Source organism: Micromys minutus (assembly GCF_963924665.1).
Source record: "Micromys minutus genome assembly, chromosome: 2".
Classification (NCBI taxonomy): Eukaryota; Metazoa; Chordata; class Mammalia; order Rodentia; family Muridae; genus Micromys; species Micromys minutus.
The window spans coordinates 65,019,377-65,037,034 of NC_137971.1; the positions used below are offsets into that span (position 1 = coordinate 65,019,377).

At 45.8% G+C, this 17,658-nt stretch overlaps 1 protein-coding gene across 1 annotated transcript in view; it reads left to right on the forward strand.

The window, feature by feature from the left end:
• Positions 1–17,658, forward strand: part of ADAM12 (ADAM metallopeptidase domain 12) — a gene marked incomplete at both ends in the record, with an annotated part of 311,848 nt that overhangs the window by 188,042 nt on the left and 106,148 nt on the right. Inside the window, one exon of the mRNA XM_080911836.1 lies at positions 7,885–7,963. Coding sequence (XP_080767962.1) covers positions 7,885–7,963 — 79 coding nt within the window. The remainder of the gene's footprint in view (positions 1–7,884; positions 7,964–17,658) is intronic.

Here is a 17,658-nt window from a genome sequence, read left to right on the forward strand (position 1 = left end):
TATCTGTATTAAGGCCAAGGGTGGACACGGGGCGCCTTTCACTATTGCTTTCCACCTTATCCTTAGAAATGGGTTTTCACTCGGCCTAGAGCTCACTGATTGGTTGGACTGTCAGCTCAGGGGGATGTGCCTGCCTCCACCTACCCTGCATCCTCAGTGCTAGTGTTACACTAGGTGGTACAACAGTACCCAGCCAGTCCATGAGTGCTGGGATTCCCAGATCAGGCCCTTGTGCCCCCACGGCAGGCACTTTACCAGTGAGGCCTGCATCTTCCTCTCTCCTCTAACTTAATACCCCACCTACTGATGTTTTAGTATATTATCTGGCCTTTCCATAGACGGCACATTAATCAGTGATTCTGCTCAGCCTAAGGTTTTTGCTATGAACCAAAAAACATCCTTCATAGTATATGGGGTGAAGGAGGGTGTATGCTGGTCTGCTTCTTCAGATTGACCCTACATTTACCAAGCTCTCATTTAGGACTAGATAAACATTAGATAAAAGATGGCCATTCATAGGAAGTGGGCGAGCACAGACCCTGGTTTGTAACCATGGTTGTTATTGTGTGCTGTGTTGTCAAAGCTTGGGGTGCTTGCTTCAGCTCTCAGGTTAGTTATCCTAGCTGCATTCCCATTTCTATCAGGAGAAAACCACACCCACGTTGTTATTTGAATGACTTTGTAACTTGTGGAACAATAGTCTTCAGTGAACCTGCAGCAGAAAATGGGTTCAGGTCAGAGGCTTTACCTGAGAATCAGATGAGTCTCCAGAAGGACAAAGTCACTGGAGTCTGCACACAGGCATGCTCGTGAGCACTCCTGCACGCGCACACACACACACAAGCACACGCACATGTACACATACACATACACACACATGACTCAAGTGTAGAGAGCATTCATAGTGCCTGCTAGGGTGACTGAAAGCAAGAGCTGTCTTGTGACACTTCTGTGTGACTATTTCGCACAGGGTGATTAAACCCACATCCCTATGTGCATTCTTCAAAGAAATAACAGGGGGTTTACATATTAACCATTAATTCCTATAGCCCCAGTAACTGATGCTGCTCTGCCATTTCTCTGCTTCCCTCATTGAAACAGATTTGAAGTTGATGCCAAGGAGTCAGAGTTTATCTAAATGGCCTTCAGGCTTTGGGGATTCTTTGTTATTACTATTGATGTTGTTCTATGTGATCTGTTGTTGGTGTCTCACTTAAGTCTGTGTGTAGGTATGTGCACATGAGTGCAGATACCCATTTAAGCCCTTTTTACATTTATTGGTCTAATCAGTTTGAATCAAGCAGCTTATCTGTGACAGTGTTTGTCATCTGTGTTCCATCCTCACCATGTGCCAGGCACCGGGCTAGTCTGGGATATCACTTCTGCCCTGTGTTCCAGCTCACTGTGGAGAAACAAGCAAGCAAGCAAACAAACAAAAAAAAAATAACAAATTCCCGGAACCAAGTCCTGGTAAAGCACGGGAGAAAAGTTCACTTGAGGTGGGGGTGGGGGAGGGGCTCTCGGAGGCCAAAATGAGTAAGCCTAGCATGGGTCACGTTAATGGAATTCATCTCACTCAAACTATATAACTAAATTACATGATGGCAAATGCGGGGAAGTGCAATTTCAATATTGATCCCCCCAAAATCCATTTGGAGGTCGTCTGTGTTTTGATTTAATATCCAAGCACTTTCAGAAATGCATATTTTATAAGAACTTTACCTACATCATAACATTTTACCGAAAAGCCTAAATGACCACTTTTCAGCCATGTGTGTCCAAAGATTTTGAAATCAGAAAATACAGTGTTCAGATGGAAAGGGTGGAGTTCTGCTTGTCCCCCACCACACCGCACTGGTGTCTTTACTCCAGACAATCCCACAAGCCACACACATAGTCAGCTGCTAAATGCACAGAGCCAAGGAAAGGTCCTTCCAAGTCACATACTCCGTGTGAGTGAGCTGAGCTCACCAATTTCTGTCCCATCCCAGGTGGCCACCTCCCATCCCAGCCATTATTAGCATCTGGGGTTGTACTGGGCCCCTCCTGGGTGTGGCTCCTGGATGATATAGTGTTTGCCTTTGTACAGTCACACTGGCCTCCTCTGTAGTCTTCCGTTTCCTGCCTGCCCCTCAGATTTCCATTCAGGTTGTAGTCAGAGCAGAGGAGTGTCCCAACGCTGCTGTCAGCTCATGGCACCACTGGGGGTTATAGTTGTTAAAGAAGACAAATAGAGTGACATGTAACAGCCTGCAAGATCCATTCCCAGCTACCAATCTCAGCAGCAAACACACACACACACACACACACACACACACACACTCATCATCATCATCACCATCATCATCTATGTAGGACTGTATGTACTACCTTATTCACCGAGCCCAGAACCCCAGCCTGCTGCCCCATATTCAGTGCCTCTCAGGGTGTGGCCACTCCCAACAGGAATGTCTTCACTGTCTACTCTTCTCTACATTTGTTCAAAGCTAACTGGTTCCTTATCACCTTTTCGAATCCTTCTGGGTACCACCTCCTGGGCTAGCTACAGGCTTTGAAGCAGTTTCCCTGACACCAGGCAGAGCTCTAGGTGTGTCTCATACAGCTGTGACCACTCGGGATCTATCCTCCCCAGGTGGGGCAGCTCAAACTCTACTTTCCCTCCAGGGCCCGGCACAATAATTATTGGCTAAGTGTGAGTTATTTAGGTATTGCTAATAACACCAAAGCAAATGGGAACCAGCAACATCAGCTCCTGGCACAGTTGAGATGCATCTCGTTGTCTGGTGTCGGGAGGAAGAGAATGCCGTGTTAGGTCAGCTAATCTAATAAGCAGAGGAAAGGAATGTTCTCGTGAAATTACACATCTGCCTTCTGCTGCCATTTACTGATGGCAGAGCCAACTAATTTGATTTTCTCTTTCGGTAAAAGTACAAGATGGCTGCTGTCATATTTCCAGTGTACCCATTGTCCATCTGTCCCTCTTCCTCTCCACCTTTGACTTCCAGCCACTTTTACAGTATAGATGTATTCTTAAGACACTCTGATCTAGCATCTGCTTGGTGTAACTGAGTGCATTCGAGAGGGGCGTGGGCAGTGAGTCACTCGGGAGAGAGGGGGCGTCCTGTCAATAGACAGAGCTGCTGTGCTGCCCACAGATTGACTTGTGCAGTTGTGCATTTACTTAGCCCTTACTCTGCTCTACACATTTCTCCTGTTCCACATGGTACCTGCATCACATGCTCAGCAGACATCACCGCACCAGCTTGGAAAGACGGGTGGCTCCACAAGGCACAAGAGCACAAAGTGTGGGCTCAGGAGTTAAGAGCATTTGTTGTTCTTGCAGAAGACCAGGATGAGTTCCAAGCACCCACGTGTTGTCTTACAGCCATCCATTGCTCCCCCCGCCAGGAGATTTGACGGCATCTTCTGACACCTGTAGGCACCAGTCATACAGGAAAACCACTCATACACATAAAAAATAAAAATAAATAATCTCTTTTTTTTAAGTACCAAATATGGTGAGACTTTACCCAGGTCACCTGAACTTCTTGTATCTCAGTTTTTTTTCCCTTTAAATTTAGATTAAGAACAGTGTCTCAAGCTAGAGCTAAGGCTACTGACCCGAGCCTGTACTCTCAGAGGCCTAGCCAGGATCGAGCTCAAAGCCAGGCTGACCTCTCTCAAGAGACAGAAAACAAATAAGTGAATAAAAATCAGAGCACAGACGCTGCTGTAGAGATTAAATGAGATGCTACAGGCCACGAAGATGCCTGGCTCATAGGACATATTCAACAGATGGGGTCTGCTACAGTAAACCACAACCTATCAAAATTCAGAGTCATGGAGCCCAGTCCAGTGGCTACATCTATAAAACACTCCAAGACCTAAGGTTAGGGAACTTTGCAGCAGATGGGGAGGAAAGTCTATAAGATCTAGAAAGGATGGTAGAGTTTTCTGTGAGATTGTGTCTCCTAGGAATGTCAGAAGCTACTCCCACAGACTATCACCAACAATGCTGCTCATCCTGAGCTGAACAGAGGCAACACCAGCGAACCTGCCAGAGGGGAGGGAGGGGAGCCTCAACTGTGCACATGTAACTGTAGGTGACTGAGGAAAACTGTCGGCAGGAGAGGTGCCTTCTCCTGGGAAGAGCACACCAAACAGTTGCCCAGTGCCTAGCAGTCAATCCTGAAACAGACATATAAAGAAACATCATATGCAATGAACAGGTTACGTGTAGGAATATATATGTACGTGTGTGCGTGTATGCGTGTGTACGTGCGAATTTGTGTATGTGTGTATGTGTGTGTATGTGTGCATGTATGTGTGTGTGCGTGTAATAATAATCAGTGAAAAAAGACCATGAATTTGCAGAAAGCAGCAGCAGTGGGGCAGGGGAAGGGATGTATATGGAAAGGTTTGTTGGGAAGAGAGGGAAAGGAGAAAGGTTAAATTGTAATCTCAAAAAAGTTTTTTCAAAGAAGTGCTCAGCAAAATTTTCCTAGCTTGTGAAGAAGGCTGTGTGGGCGGTCTGCCCCACTGGGAACACAATGGTGAGGGAAAGGCCCCTATGGCTTACAGAGTGTAAACAGACCAAATAAACCATACTGGAATGCCATACAGGAAACCAAAGGGATCTGCAGTGGGTAATGGTACAGGGGCTGCTTCAGAGTCCACATTAGAGGAGTTGCCCCTGGGGAGACAGGATTTACACGAAGAGAAGGAGGGGCCAAAGAAGTCAGCCACTTGACAAAACATGCAAAGAACATTTCAGACGCAGGGCATTGCAAATGGCAAAGCCCTTGATGGAATGTTCTAGAATCATCCAGGGACTACAGTTAGCTAGGGGAAGGGGAAACCAGAGGAGAATTACCCCAGGGAAAGGGCAGGATAGCATCAAGAGTAGAGGAGCTGCGTAGGCTGCCCATCCCAGGGCCTGAAAAAACAGGCAGTGGTGTTTCAGAGCTCTCTGGACCCCCCAGTGTGTACAGGACTGTATCCTGCCTGACTCCAAAGGCATCTCAAAGGCAGTTCAAACCTGCAAATACCCCTTGAAGGCTTTATTCTCCCCCACCCCATCTGCCCAGCTGGCTCGCTCCCTGCTCCTGTTTGCCCAGCTTATTAGACATGCCAACAAGGCTGCTGAGCCCCTGGCAATGGGCCTGCCCAGGAGGCCTGTGCAACTGCGAAGAGATGAAAACATGGGGGATGTCCTGAGACCCCACTGCCACCAGGGAAGCCCTCTCAGCTATGTTTTTGAAAACTGGGGGGGGGGGGGGGGGGGTGGAGCAAACTCTTTGAGAGCTCAGGAAAATCCATGTGTAGTTGTCAACTGTCCGTGTTTTGTATTTTGCTGAACCGTCTTGAAACACTTGTGGAGAAGTACATCATATCTCAGACCACCCACTGCCACGGCCTGTTTCTTCGGTGTATTCAAATCCATGTAAAGCTGCAATATTGCCCTGAACAGGGATACTGTTGTGAACTTGGTGGAAGAACACCAAGGCAACCTGGGTTTAAAGTCTTCCCCATTACACACCCAGCATGCACCCCTACCTCCCTGAACTGAGGTACTTGCCAGGGTGCTGGCTGCAAACTCAGGTAGAACCAGCTCAAGCCAAGGAGAGGCTCACTGGAGAGAAGAGATGTTGCAGCACAGAAGCAACTGGACCATCTCTTCCCTTCATTACCGCAAGACAGCAGGTTTGTCAGCTTCCAGCATCCCCTCCGAGAGGAGCTCTGCAGGCACCCTCTGTGCCTTGAGAACATGAGGAAAAGCCTCTTCTCAGGAGTCCCAGTATCCCAGTATCTACAAAGGAGATCTGAGATTGGCTGGGCTTGGGTCACCCACTTGTCACCCCACCCAGGAGAACTGGAGGTATGAAAAACAACAGCACCATCCCTCCCACCTTCAGTGACTGAGAACTTGAAACCACTCTGGATTCTACAGCACTGACAGATGAAATCAGATTCGGTTCTTGCCCTTGTTGGCTTTCTGATCCCAGATCTCTAGCTAGCCTGTCATGGCCACCCTTAGCCTATGATGCCACCACCCCTACACACTGTGATGAACTTCAGCTTGCTCCTCTCTCTGTTGTGGCACAGTGCTTCTCTGTGTCCCTCTGCAAGATAGTGCTTCCTTGATGCACTATCTAAGGTATATTGGTTCGCCCAAGAAAGTGGCTTTAAGGCATTTTCTCAACTAGTGATCAAGGGAGGAGGGCCCAGTCCATTGTTGGCGGGGCCATCCCTGGGCTGGTAGACCTGGGTTCTATAAGAAAGCAGGCTGAGCAAGCCAGGGGAAGCAAGTCAGTAAGAAACATCCCTCCATGGCCTCTGCATCAGCTCCTTCCTCATGATCTGCTTGAGTTTCAGTCCTGACTTCCTTTGGTGATAAATAGCATGTGGAAGTGTAAGCTGAATAAACCCTCTCCTCCCCAACTTGCTTTTTGGTCATGATGTTTTGTGCAGGAATAGAAATCCTGACTAAGACACCCACTCTGAGGCAATTCCCTCTGTCACTGACATCCTCAAGAACAGAGGCTGGTATAATTAATTATCTTTGTGACCTAGCAATAAAAACCAGCACATAGTAGGTATATAGGAAATCTTTCCTGCATTGCACTGAGCAGGATGAAACCAGGCTTATAACCTCAGGTTGTAAAATCATTTAAAACCTAACTGTCCTATGCTGTGGCCTCACTGAAGACCTGGTGACTGTCATAGTTTTAGTGGGGGACACATTGGACATTCAGATTTCCGTGTGTCCAAGTCAGGTTTTCTTTTCACACCTGCAACACTTATGATATTGTTTTACCCTCTCCTATGAGATTTCAATACTTATAACTGGATCTCTCACCTGTGAGGAAAATAACTTTGGGTCCCAAGCTGTTTGCCCAGCCAATGGCTTCAACACTGATTCTAGTCTGTGGAGCAATGTGACATCTGGGGACAGATTTTCTCAACTTGGAAATCTCTCTGTACAATTGTAATATAGTGTGGGATTTGGGGTAAGGAGTATGGTATATGCTGTTCTGGGGTGTTATTGTGGAAAATATTTAAAGTCAATCAGGGGTTCCTACCCTGCCTTAAATCATTAAGTTCCCAGATAAAAGGCACGGCATTTTCATATTTATAATGAACCTTTTCAGCACTTGAGCTGAGCAGATATCTACCCTCTCTGTTATCATGTCTAGCGCCCTGCCAATAACCCCAAGATAAGACTTGCCATGTTCCATGTGGGCTGCTTTTATTCCGACTGGCCAGCCCACATGATCAGTTCTTATGATCCTTTACCCCACAGTGTCTTCTCCTCCTTCTACCTTCTCTTTCTCTCTTCTCTGATGATGGTCCTCCTCATTTCCCAAGCCTGGGAACTGAAACCTTATCTACATCTCTTCTGCCCAGCTATAGGTTGTCGGCATCTTTATTCAACCAATAGTTTTAAATTAAGGAGCAAGGTCACATAGCATTGCTTGGTATACATAAGGATTCTCTCATCCCTGAGGGCAATCAGACCTTAGAGACCAGTATTTAGCATTATAATACACAGCAACAAACCAAACCTCAACAGTGTATGGTAGTGATGGGATATGGTGGGAGTATGGTGTTGTGGGTTATCCATCCAGGTACATTATGAATGCTAAATTTTGCACATTGGAAAAATAAAGTCAGAAAAATAAAAGGGACCCCGTGGACAACTTCTCAAAACATCTGTTATAGACTATCGTCTACGTGGGTTTTCTCCAAATCCTCTCCAGAAGTTTGAATAGGTGAAGCCCTTTGTGAGCTTCCCTGGATGTCTCATCCCACCCCTGAGAGGTTCATGGCCGTCTGTCCATGCGTGCCACACTCATCTTTTTATGTCACTTTATGTTTCCACAGGGGACTCATTGCCAATGGCTTCACGGAGACCCATTATCTGCAAGATGGTACTGATGTCTCTGTCACTCGAAATTACACGGTAATTCCTGCATGTTTGGGCCAACAGAACTCTGTACATAGAATCTGTGCTGAGACTTTTGTAGCTAGTTTTTTTCTGAGCTAAGCACATCCCAGGATTCTTAATCTGAGCCCCAAGAATCCCTGGAGAAGCCAGCCACATGCCTTCTAGCTCTCAAGAAGCTGAAACAGAAGGATCACCAAGGTTAGAGGCTAGTGTGGGTTAAAGAGTGAATTCCAGGACAGTCTGGGCTACAAAATGAGGCCCTCTCCAAAAACAAAAACAAAACCAGCTTTTTAAGAAAGAGTTTTAACCAGATGTGCTGATGTTGACTTTTAACCTGGGAGGCAGAGGCACGTGGATCTCAGTGAGTTCAAGACCAGCCTGGTCTATATATCCAGAGCTATATAGTAAGTCCCTGCCTAAATGCATAATTGAAAGAGAAGGAAAATGAAGTGAATTCCAGACTAGCTTAGGCTATAGTGAGACCCTCTCTAAAATTAACAAAATGATATGTGGGGACAGGGATAGTCAGAGCTTTGGCTTCTAAGTTTGAGCCATGGGACCCCAAAAGGTTTCTTGGGACCCAGAGCTGGGAGGGGAAGAGAGAGAATGGATTAATATGAGGGCCAGGTGCTAGAGCAGAGAAGAAAGAACAGAAGGTCTCCAGTTAGAAAGGTTGGCTTCCAGGGGAACTCTTGTGAAGAACTCTCCCAGCCCTGCAGAAGAAGGCAAGAAGAAATTGTCTGCCAGGTGTCATGAATTAAAAGAAGCCCCCCCACACACACACAGAAAGAGAGAGAGAGAGAGAGAGAGAGAGAGAGAGAGAGAGAGAGAGAGAGAAAGAGAGAGAGAGAGAGAGTTCACATTTGTTACATGCATTGGAGATGCCTTGGCCCATATCCTGAGTCTAAATATCATCATCATCATCATCATTACCATCATCACCACCACCACCACTACAACCACCACTACCATTATCAAGCTGGTATCCCAGTCAGATATTGACCTCAAAGGTACTCCCAAACCAGGGATGTCTGCTTGAGCCCAGGCTGGAGCCACGGTTAGAATGTTCCCTAGAGAATTTTCTACAGCCCTGATGTATGAGATGACCATGCAAAAAGAAAAGAAGCTAATAAAAATTTTAAAGATGAATCTCATGGCAAAATCATAAGCCAGACAGTGAACAAAGGCACTGTGAAGAACTCCTGTGGGGAAAAGGAGAAAGACAACAAGTCTTCCCCAGAACAGACATAGGAGAAAAACCAGAGAGGACAAAATTTGAAGAACAAAATAGATCTAATGGAAATTTCACAAAAATCCAATACTCAGTGTAGGAAAGAAGCAATAATCAAACAGAATGTGACAGCGATGTACCCAGATTGAAGGAAGATATGAACCTTGACAAAAACTCACCAGTCCTAGGAGAAAGAACAGAAATTCCCTAGAGTGATTTACAGAGAACCTGTAGGATGTCAAAGAGAATGTCTTCAAACTGCCTGAGACAAAGCAATTTGTATCAAATGAGGACAACTGAACCAACAAGATATTTCATCAGCAATGATGGAGTTAAAACTACAGGGAGCGAGAGGCTCTACCAGCAGAGACAGATGCAGACACTCCTAGCCAACCATTAGACTGATAGACAGACCATTGTAGAAGAGTTAGGGGAGGGACTGAAGGAACTGAAGGGGATGACAACCCCAAAGGAAGACAACAATGTCAACCAACCTGAACCCCTAGGAGCTCCCAGAGACTGCGCCACCAGAGCATATATGGGCTGGTCTGTGCCCCGTCATCCTGCACATATGTAGCAGAGGATTGCCTTGTCTGGCCTCAATGGGAGGGATATGCCTAATCTGGTAGAGACTTTGATGCCTCAGAGAAGGGAGATTCACTGGGTTGGGGAAGGGGGAATGGAAGGGTAGCACCCTCTCAGGAGTCAAAAGGGAGGAGAAATGGGGTGAAGAATTCTGAGAGGGGGAACTGAGTAGGGGGCAACATTGGGATGTACATAAATAGAATAATTTTTTAAAACTACAGGGATAGGGGCAGTAACTGGCACCCTCAACTCTATGTTGAAATGACTTTACAAAGCTAAGAGTGCAAAACTATGCCTATTCAACAAGTTGAGAATTTACCACTCCCAGAGCCTAACAAAGGCTATCCAGGCAAGAGTGCCCTGAACAGAACAGCTCAGCAAGAAGGAAACTAAACACCAGGGTAGGAGGTCAGAGGCATTAGCAAGCAAAACAATTACAGCAAATAAATCTATTTAAAATAACAGGAGGGACTATGTTTGGGTGTTCTCAAACAAGAGAAAGAAACAGACTTGAAATGATTTAGGAGTTTGTCTTATACCAAAACTAATAGGCATGCTGATTAACTTCGAAAAGTAAAAAACATGAGGCACCTGAACATTTTCAGAATCAACATCCAAAGAACAGATAAACAGTATATTCTTCCAAATAACAGGCCATCGATGGAAATCATGTTTTGACCCAGTACAGGGCAGGATGCAGGGAAAGGACTGGAAAAGAAAGAGAATAAATATGAAACAGGAAGAAATAAGATTAAAATAATATAACACACACCTCTCATTGTATGTAAATAGGTTGAGTAGATTTAAGACCCATATCCTTATGTATACAATGGAAAGAAATCAATGAAAGGATGCATAAATAGATCTAAATAATAATAATAAGAAGAAGAAGAAGTAGTAGTAGTTGTGGTTGTACTGACATCAGACAAGCTAGTGAAGTAGCAAGAGAAAGAGATGTATCAGTGACCAAGAGGTCCTTATGTAATGAAAAGAAAAAAGTCAAATTAGTAAGTGAGATCCTGTGAAATAGCCTGGTGAGGAGCATTTTGCCAAAGGGATTTGCTTTCCATATGATCACAGATGAACAATGGAGTACTTCACAGTATACCCAGGAGCAGTTAGAAAGAAGAGGCAGAGAGAGCAACAAGCCCCAAGTTTGTCTGAGTTGGGTCTGGATGGGACAGCAGGCAAAGGAGTCAGTGGACCGTTGAATATATGTGTGGAAAAGATTAGAGAGGTAAGACCTGAGGATCGACCTCATATATAAGCATGGTGCTTAAGTTTATACTGAGCTGGCTAACTCTATCCTCTATATGCTCGTCTGGCCATCTTATTTAAAATACGTTTCAGACATAACCCCTAAAGCTATTTCCATTGTATAAACTGTTGTCCCAAAGAGAAACAGCAAAGGAAGAGCCTAGAAAGGTCACTCCTCCAACTTCACAATGATGAAGGATGCTCTTCTACCATGTATTGATCTAGAATATGTAGGGTATATATCTACAGTTATAGCTTTATGTTCTATTTCCATCTCCCTTGCTGGACCCAACACACACATACCTGTGCTAGGAAGCAAAAATAGGTAAGGATAAGAAAAGTATACAAATTTTGGACCATGTACTAGGGGGTCCAAGAGCTGCCAGTTCAGGTTTGGACTTGGATCACAAACAAAGTTAAAATCCACAAATCCAGACCTTCTAGAAAAGAGCTGGTATAGAAGATGCCAGAACTTTAATAGTCATCACCTCTGTGGGCTCTGTGCTTCTCTGCATTTTTATTGATGTGTTTATAGGGCCAGGGCATTGCTCCCTTCCTCCTCACTCTCCCTGGAGGTGTCTGGAGAAAAGGGTCCTGTCCAGGATGAGTCCATTGGCTGAGAAGGAATTAAGGTGTAGAAATTATTAGAGGTTTCACTTCTGACAGACCAGTGTCCCTCTAAGATATACTAGATAGAAGGTCTTTTCAAAAGCTAATGCTGTGGTTTAACCTTCAGCTGACTGGATGACTCTATCTTAAGTAGGTGAAGCAACTAAAAGTGGACTTCCCAGGTCTGTCAGGACTCCAGGAGCAACAGTGCAGTCACATTCCTAATTAGAAAAAGACCATGTCCATTGGTTCATTTGCCCAGATCCTTTATGTGCTCGTTATGTTTCTCAATACCATGCCCACATATCTGACAAGAAACAAGGAAGGGAGAATTTGTCTTGGCTCATGGTTTGCAGACACGATCCACCATGATCCACAGACACCAGTACCAAGAATAATGACAGGAGAACTTGACTAAAGCCCCTCACATCTCTACATCTGTACAGAACAGGAAGCAGAGAGAAAGATCCTACAGAAGTGGGGTCAGACCCCTGAGGCCAACCCCCTAGTGACTCACTTCTGCCAGCTCAGCCCTGCCTCCTTTATCTTCCACAGCCTTCCAAAAGAGCCTCACCAGCTAGTAACCAAGTATTCTAACACACAGGGGAGGGGGTTCCTCAAATGCTGATGTTCTGGTCATGCCAGCTAAAGCATCAACCATGCTATGGCAAACATAGGGAGCCAAAGATCTGGCTCCCTGAATAGAGTCAGAGCCAGGCAACTAGGCCTTATTTCTGGTGAGGAGTCAGATGCTGCCTTGGGAGTTTGATTCTTGTTGACTCAGACTGAAAAACAAAGGGAATTCGCTGACTCGTCTCCTTGCCCCTTATAATCATCCCTCAATGGGTCAGCCTGAATTTAAAGTTACATGTGGAGGGAGAACCACTTGGCTGGAGCGCTTTTGTTGTTTTTAATTTAACAACAATTAGGGTAAGCTGCTTGGCTCAGAGCAGTGGCTGAGTTAACTCTGGGATCAATCTCCTATGTCTCCTCTCCAAGATGAAGTATTTGCGTTTGTCCTTTGCTGGCTACATCTAAGGAAGAATTATCTTTTATGCTGTCACTCCAAATATGGCCTGCGGGTGACCATAGGCATGCCATGTGGGCCATTCCCATTCCCACAGAAGCCCTGAGGGGACCGGAGTAGCCCGTCAGCTCTCTCAGTGCCCACAGCGTCCGGGAAAACCAGACTGTCTGTTGCTCACATGTTGACTGGACAACTGCTTGGGCCACGCACTGTACCCACCACTGAGAATACAGCAGGGTTTAATACAGGTGAGGAGACCCATGGAGAGAAAGGAGGGGACTGATGTGGTTCCAGTAACCACATACCTCTGTGCTAAGTGTACTGAAGGAAAGGCCACATGGGCCTGATCTTGTCTGAAGTGTCAGAGAAGATGGCATAGAAGAAAGAACACGTGGACCAAAATCTAAAGCCGGAGGAGGCATCCACCCAGGGTCAGGAGGAGGAGAACATTCCAGGACACTACAGTTCTTCCAGTGCAGGGACGGGGGCGAGTATGCAAAAGTGACCAAGCTCAGGGTGATTTGGAACAAAGTCATGATAGAAGAATGTTTGAAAGCCACTGAAATGTTCCTTTAAGGTGTGTCATGGGAGAGGCTATGGTAGGACCAGACAAGTGGCTTGTCTAGATAAGGGAAGTTGAATAGGCAGTCTCTGCTATAAAGACCAGGTGTTCAGAGATGGAGAAAAGGTAAGAAGTCTGAACATACCTACAAAGACTATTCATGTTAAACTAAGGGACTTTCCAGGGCCATTTATAGGCTGTGGTGTTCTTATGCTAAAGGTCAGCATTTGTAAGAACTCTTGGAGCTGACCTTCAGTTCAGGTGCAGTAGTGGTAGGCCTTAGGAGAGCAGCCACGTACCACTCTAACTGGCTCAGGCCTTTGGGAAGGTTAGCCCACCACCATGGTGACAGTGGCTTACAATAGTCCTTTACCCTGCTGTGCCCTGAGATCATGTGCAGAGATAAGAGAATGGGCTGCAGCTAGAACAGGTACCTGAGTGCTTCAGGAATTCCAGGCTTGGGAGTCTCCATCAAGAGCAGCTGGGTGGGAAGGTCTGCTAACTCTGCCCACTCCATGTCCCCTTCCCTCCTGGTATCCATACAAAACCTCTCACCACTAAAGGAGGTCTGGAGCTGGACCATAGAAATGAGTGAGGCTGTGCAAGTCAAGGGTGCTCCTTTCTAGTTTCTCTTGCCCTCCTCTATTCTCTTATCCCATAAAAACATGTTGTGCAAAAAGCCAACGTGGGGGAAAAGTAGGTGGGAACAATCCATCATACAGTGTAGCTGACTTAAGAGCATGCTTGTTTTAGTATCGGTGAAAATCACTTACACCTGATGACTCCTCCACACTGAGTTTCTCAGATCTCTAAAACCCCAATGGATTGAAAGCCATCCCATTTTACAGATTAAGCACTGAGATTCTCACAAGTCTCAACCCAAATCTTGCAGCCCAGGTTAAATCTCAGCTGCACCACAACCAGACAGGCTTGACCTCGCAAGAGGATGCAATCAATGAACAGGAGTATGATTCTCTCGCCCATTCGTCCAGATTCCAGCACAGCTGAGGAACTGCAGTGGCCCCAAGGTCAGGGCTGAGCAGTCGGTCACCAGACATGGTTCTTGTTAGAGCTGGGGAGCAAAGACAGCCTGGGGGGGATGGGTGTGCCCACTGTCTTCTCCACAGTTGCATCCTGGGTGCACACATACTCAGGGCTAAGTATTGAGGCAGACGGTTGTGCCAACACACAGGCTATAAAGTCAACATTCCCTTTGCTTCAGTTATGTGTTCTTGTTGGGGATTGGTGTTCTGGTCTTTCTGTTTGGTTTTTTGTTTGTTTGTTTGTTTGTTTGTTTGTTTCCAGAGCTGAGGACCGAACCCAGGGCCTTATGCTTACTAGGCATGTGCTCTACCACTGAGCTAACTCCCCAACCCGGGATTGATATTCTGTATGAGAGAATAAAAGCCTGGCCTGATGGAATGTGGACTGGCTGGCATGCATGCAAACACCACACACACACACACACACACACACACACACACTCACACACTCACACACGCATGCAAGTGCACATGAGTGAAGTGACTCTCCTATGAACCCATGAGTGACGTCAGGGTGAGACCCTGCAGGGGAGTGTGGAGCACAAGCTTCCATTGTATGTGGAAGCGTTTTTCGAGAAATGAGAGGCTCGTGAGGGTGCAGGGCATATGTTCCTAGCAGTGGGACATAGTGGGGAGCCTGCCTGGAGTGAGCAGGCCGTGGTTTGAAGTTCTGCCCTGTCATCAGCCACCTCTGTGACCTTTAATGGCAGTTTAATGGTCATAATCTCAGCTTCCACATCCTTTGGGCAAGAAGTTAACTGGAAAAGCAAGGTTGGCCTTAGATGTCCCCAACTTCTTTCCAACTTAAAACGTCTTGCTTTCAAGCATCGCATCAAAAGGATTCACTGTATTGTCTATGGCATCCATGGTCCAGGCTCTTGGGAACACATCGAAAACTCCATTTTCTTAGCCCATCCTCCCAGACTCTGTCTTCTAAAATTCTTCTTGAATCACTAAGTCGGGCCACTTTTGCTACGACTTCAGCATATAAAATCCCTTTATCCTACTCTGTGGAGGGGGTGGAGCAGGAGTTTGATTTGACTTCCCGCAGGGCATAGAGTTGAGGGCTACCAATTTTCGGGTTCAAGAGTTGTTACTCCAGCTTCCTGTTACCCACCATTAGGTTTGATTGATAGTATTAAACAGAAGGAAAACGGTATTTTACTGGAGTGAGGAAATGCATTCGGTTAAATAATAAGTATATAAAATGCACAGTTAGAGCTTTTGTGAAGGGAGAGATATAATTTTGTGGTTGTGCATGTTCAGGACTCTCTTCCACATGAGGTTTTGTTGGGAGAAGCAGAATGCACTGGATCAGCAGAAGGAAGCAAAGAAGATGGTCCTAGGAGGACATAGTCTCATTCAGAACATCTTTAGAGTCAGGAAGCTGCACAGTTTGATGCTTTGGGGGCAATCAGAGAGAGGAGAGGGCTGAGGTCTGAGGATGGCTATACAGAGACTAATAGCCACAGATAACCAGCAAGGACCACTGTGGTAATGCAGAGCCAGGGTTCTCTGGGTTGGGCACAGATATTCTCTAAACACTGTCTGTCCTGCCCCCTGCTCTATGGCCCATCCAGAAACTATGGGCCAAGTGTTCTGATTGGTCTGAGCATTTGAGTCTAAGCATAGGGACCAGCAGATTTCAGATAGAGGCGCATACTAGCCTGTGGACCAAAGTGGAATTTGCTGTTCTCTCATCAGGGCCTGTAAAAGACCCCTTTACCTGTGACCCTGCCTTAGGAGTCAAGGTCCTACCAGGGTCATAAAATGTATCTCTGCCACAATCCAATTTCTCAACCAATACATGGAGGGCCCAACGATGTCTTTCTGAGTCATGAGGTTATCCAGACAGTGACTCACAGCTTCATCAAAATGAAATCATGTTCATTTACATGGGGTGAGTCATGTTGAAAAAAACTGAATTTCAGGAAATTCGGAATTATCTGGGAGAATCAAGGGACTGTGCTCTACAGTCTAAGAGATTAATCCCTGTCAGGAGTGAGCAAGGGGCTCAGGAGCTGTCTAACTGAGGTAAATTGAGAAATAATTTGCAAACTCTCATGACAGGTAAGATGGGTAGGGTTGTTGACTTCAAGGGATGGTTTATGAACACTAAACTCCACTTCCCCTGCTTCATAAAAGCAATATTTCAAGTTATTGAACTGGAAATTAATTTGATACTAATTTGTTCTCAGCCCATGCTTTAATGAGCTTGTATTCCGGTGTATTTAATTAGAAAGTACACTTGATAAATAATCCATTTACAACAGAGCCTAAGAACAAATGAGTTTCAAATTTCAGAAGTCAGTAATTTTTGTCACTATGTGGTTTTTCACCCTCTCCCCCAACAATGAGGGAAACTCTAAGATGGATCTCAAAGAATGATCCTGCTCATCCAGGCAGCCTAGACGCCAATAGCAGCTGCTATGCTATCCTACTAAGCATCACCTGGAGCTTTGGCATGCCTGCAGGTACCCAGGATTAGAGTTTCCCCAGCCTGTATATCATAGCCTGGGAGGCAACCAGAATCCCCCTGATGCTCTGCGATATTTCAGTCCAGTTACATGCATCCCTCGTGTGAGCAAATTTTTACATGACTCCCTGAAAGTAAGGGAAGAACAGGGTCATTCAAAATCTGCATAGGCAGTGAGGAGGCACACTCCCATCTGTGTCCCCCCTCCTTGATGCTCTACTAGATAACCAATGTGACTGGCCAAGCAACCACATCCCCCTTCAGTCCTCTAGCTGTCTTGGACCGAGCCAGTGCTTTTTGAAAAAAGACAGTCTCATGGAGGAGAGACAGATTGCTAAGTACTCCGTGCTCCCATGTCAGCATGTGTGCACCCTGAATGGCGTGCTTCCCCCATCAGCCACTGCCTCTGCAGTTTGCCATCTGTAGGTAATTCCTTCTCCAGCCCTGGCCTCTGGACACCAGCTGTCCACACTGCAGCATGTGCTCTGAAACACTCTTCCGAAAGAGAAAGAAAGCAGAGTTTGTGATGGAACCTGAAAAACATTATGCTGCATGAAAGAAGCCAGGCACGGGGCCATGTATCGGAGGGTTCCATTTACATAAGATGAACAGAGCAAGCAAATCCATAGGGACAGAAGGGAGACTAGTGGTTGCCAGAGGTGATGAGGAGGGACTGTGGAGGTTATTAAAATACTCTGGAATGAGACGGTAGGCATCGGTGCATCCTTACGGATTTCAGTGATGGAGGACTTCAGATACTCTGTGTACTCAAAACAGAACACCACACAATGCTGACAGCGTGTGCTTTAAAATAGTGAAATGTGTGGTGGGGTAATTTAATCTTAATTGTAAAAGAGAATTAGCTAGGCAGGGTATCTAATTGTCGTGTAAAACAATTGTAATGAAAAGAATGGAACTGG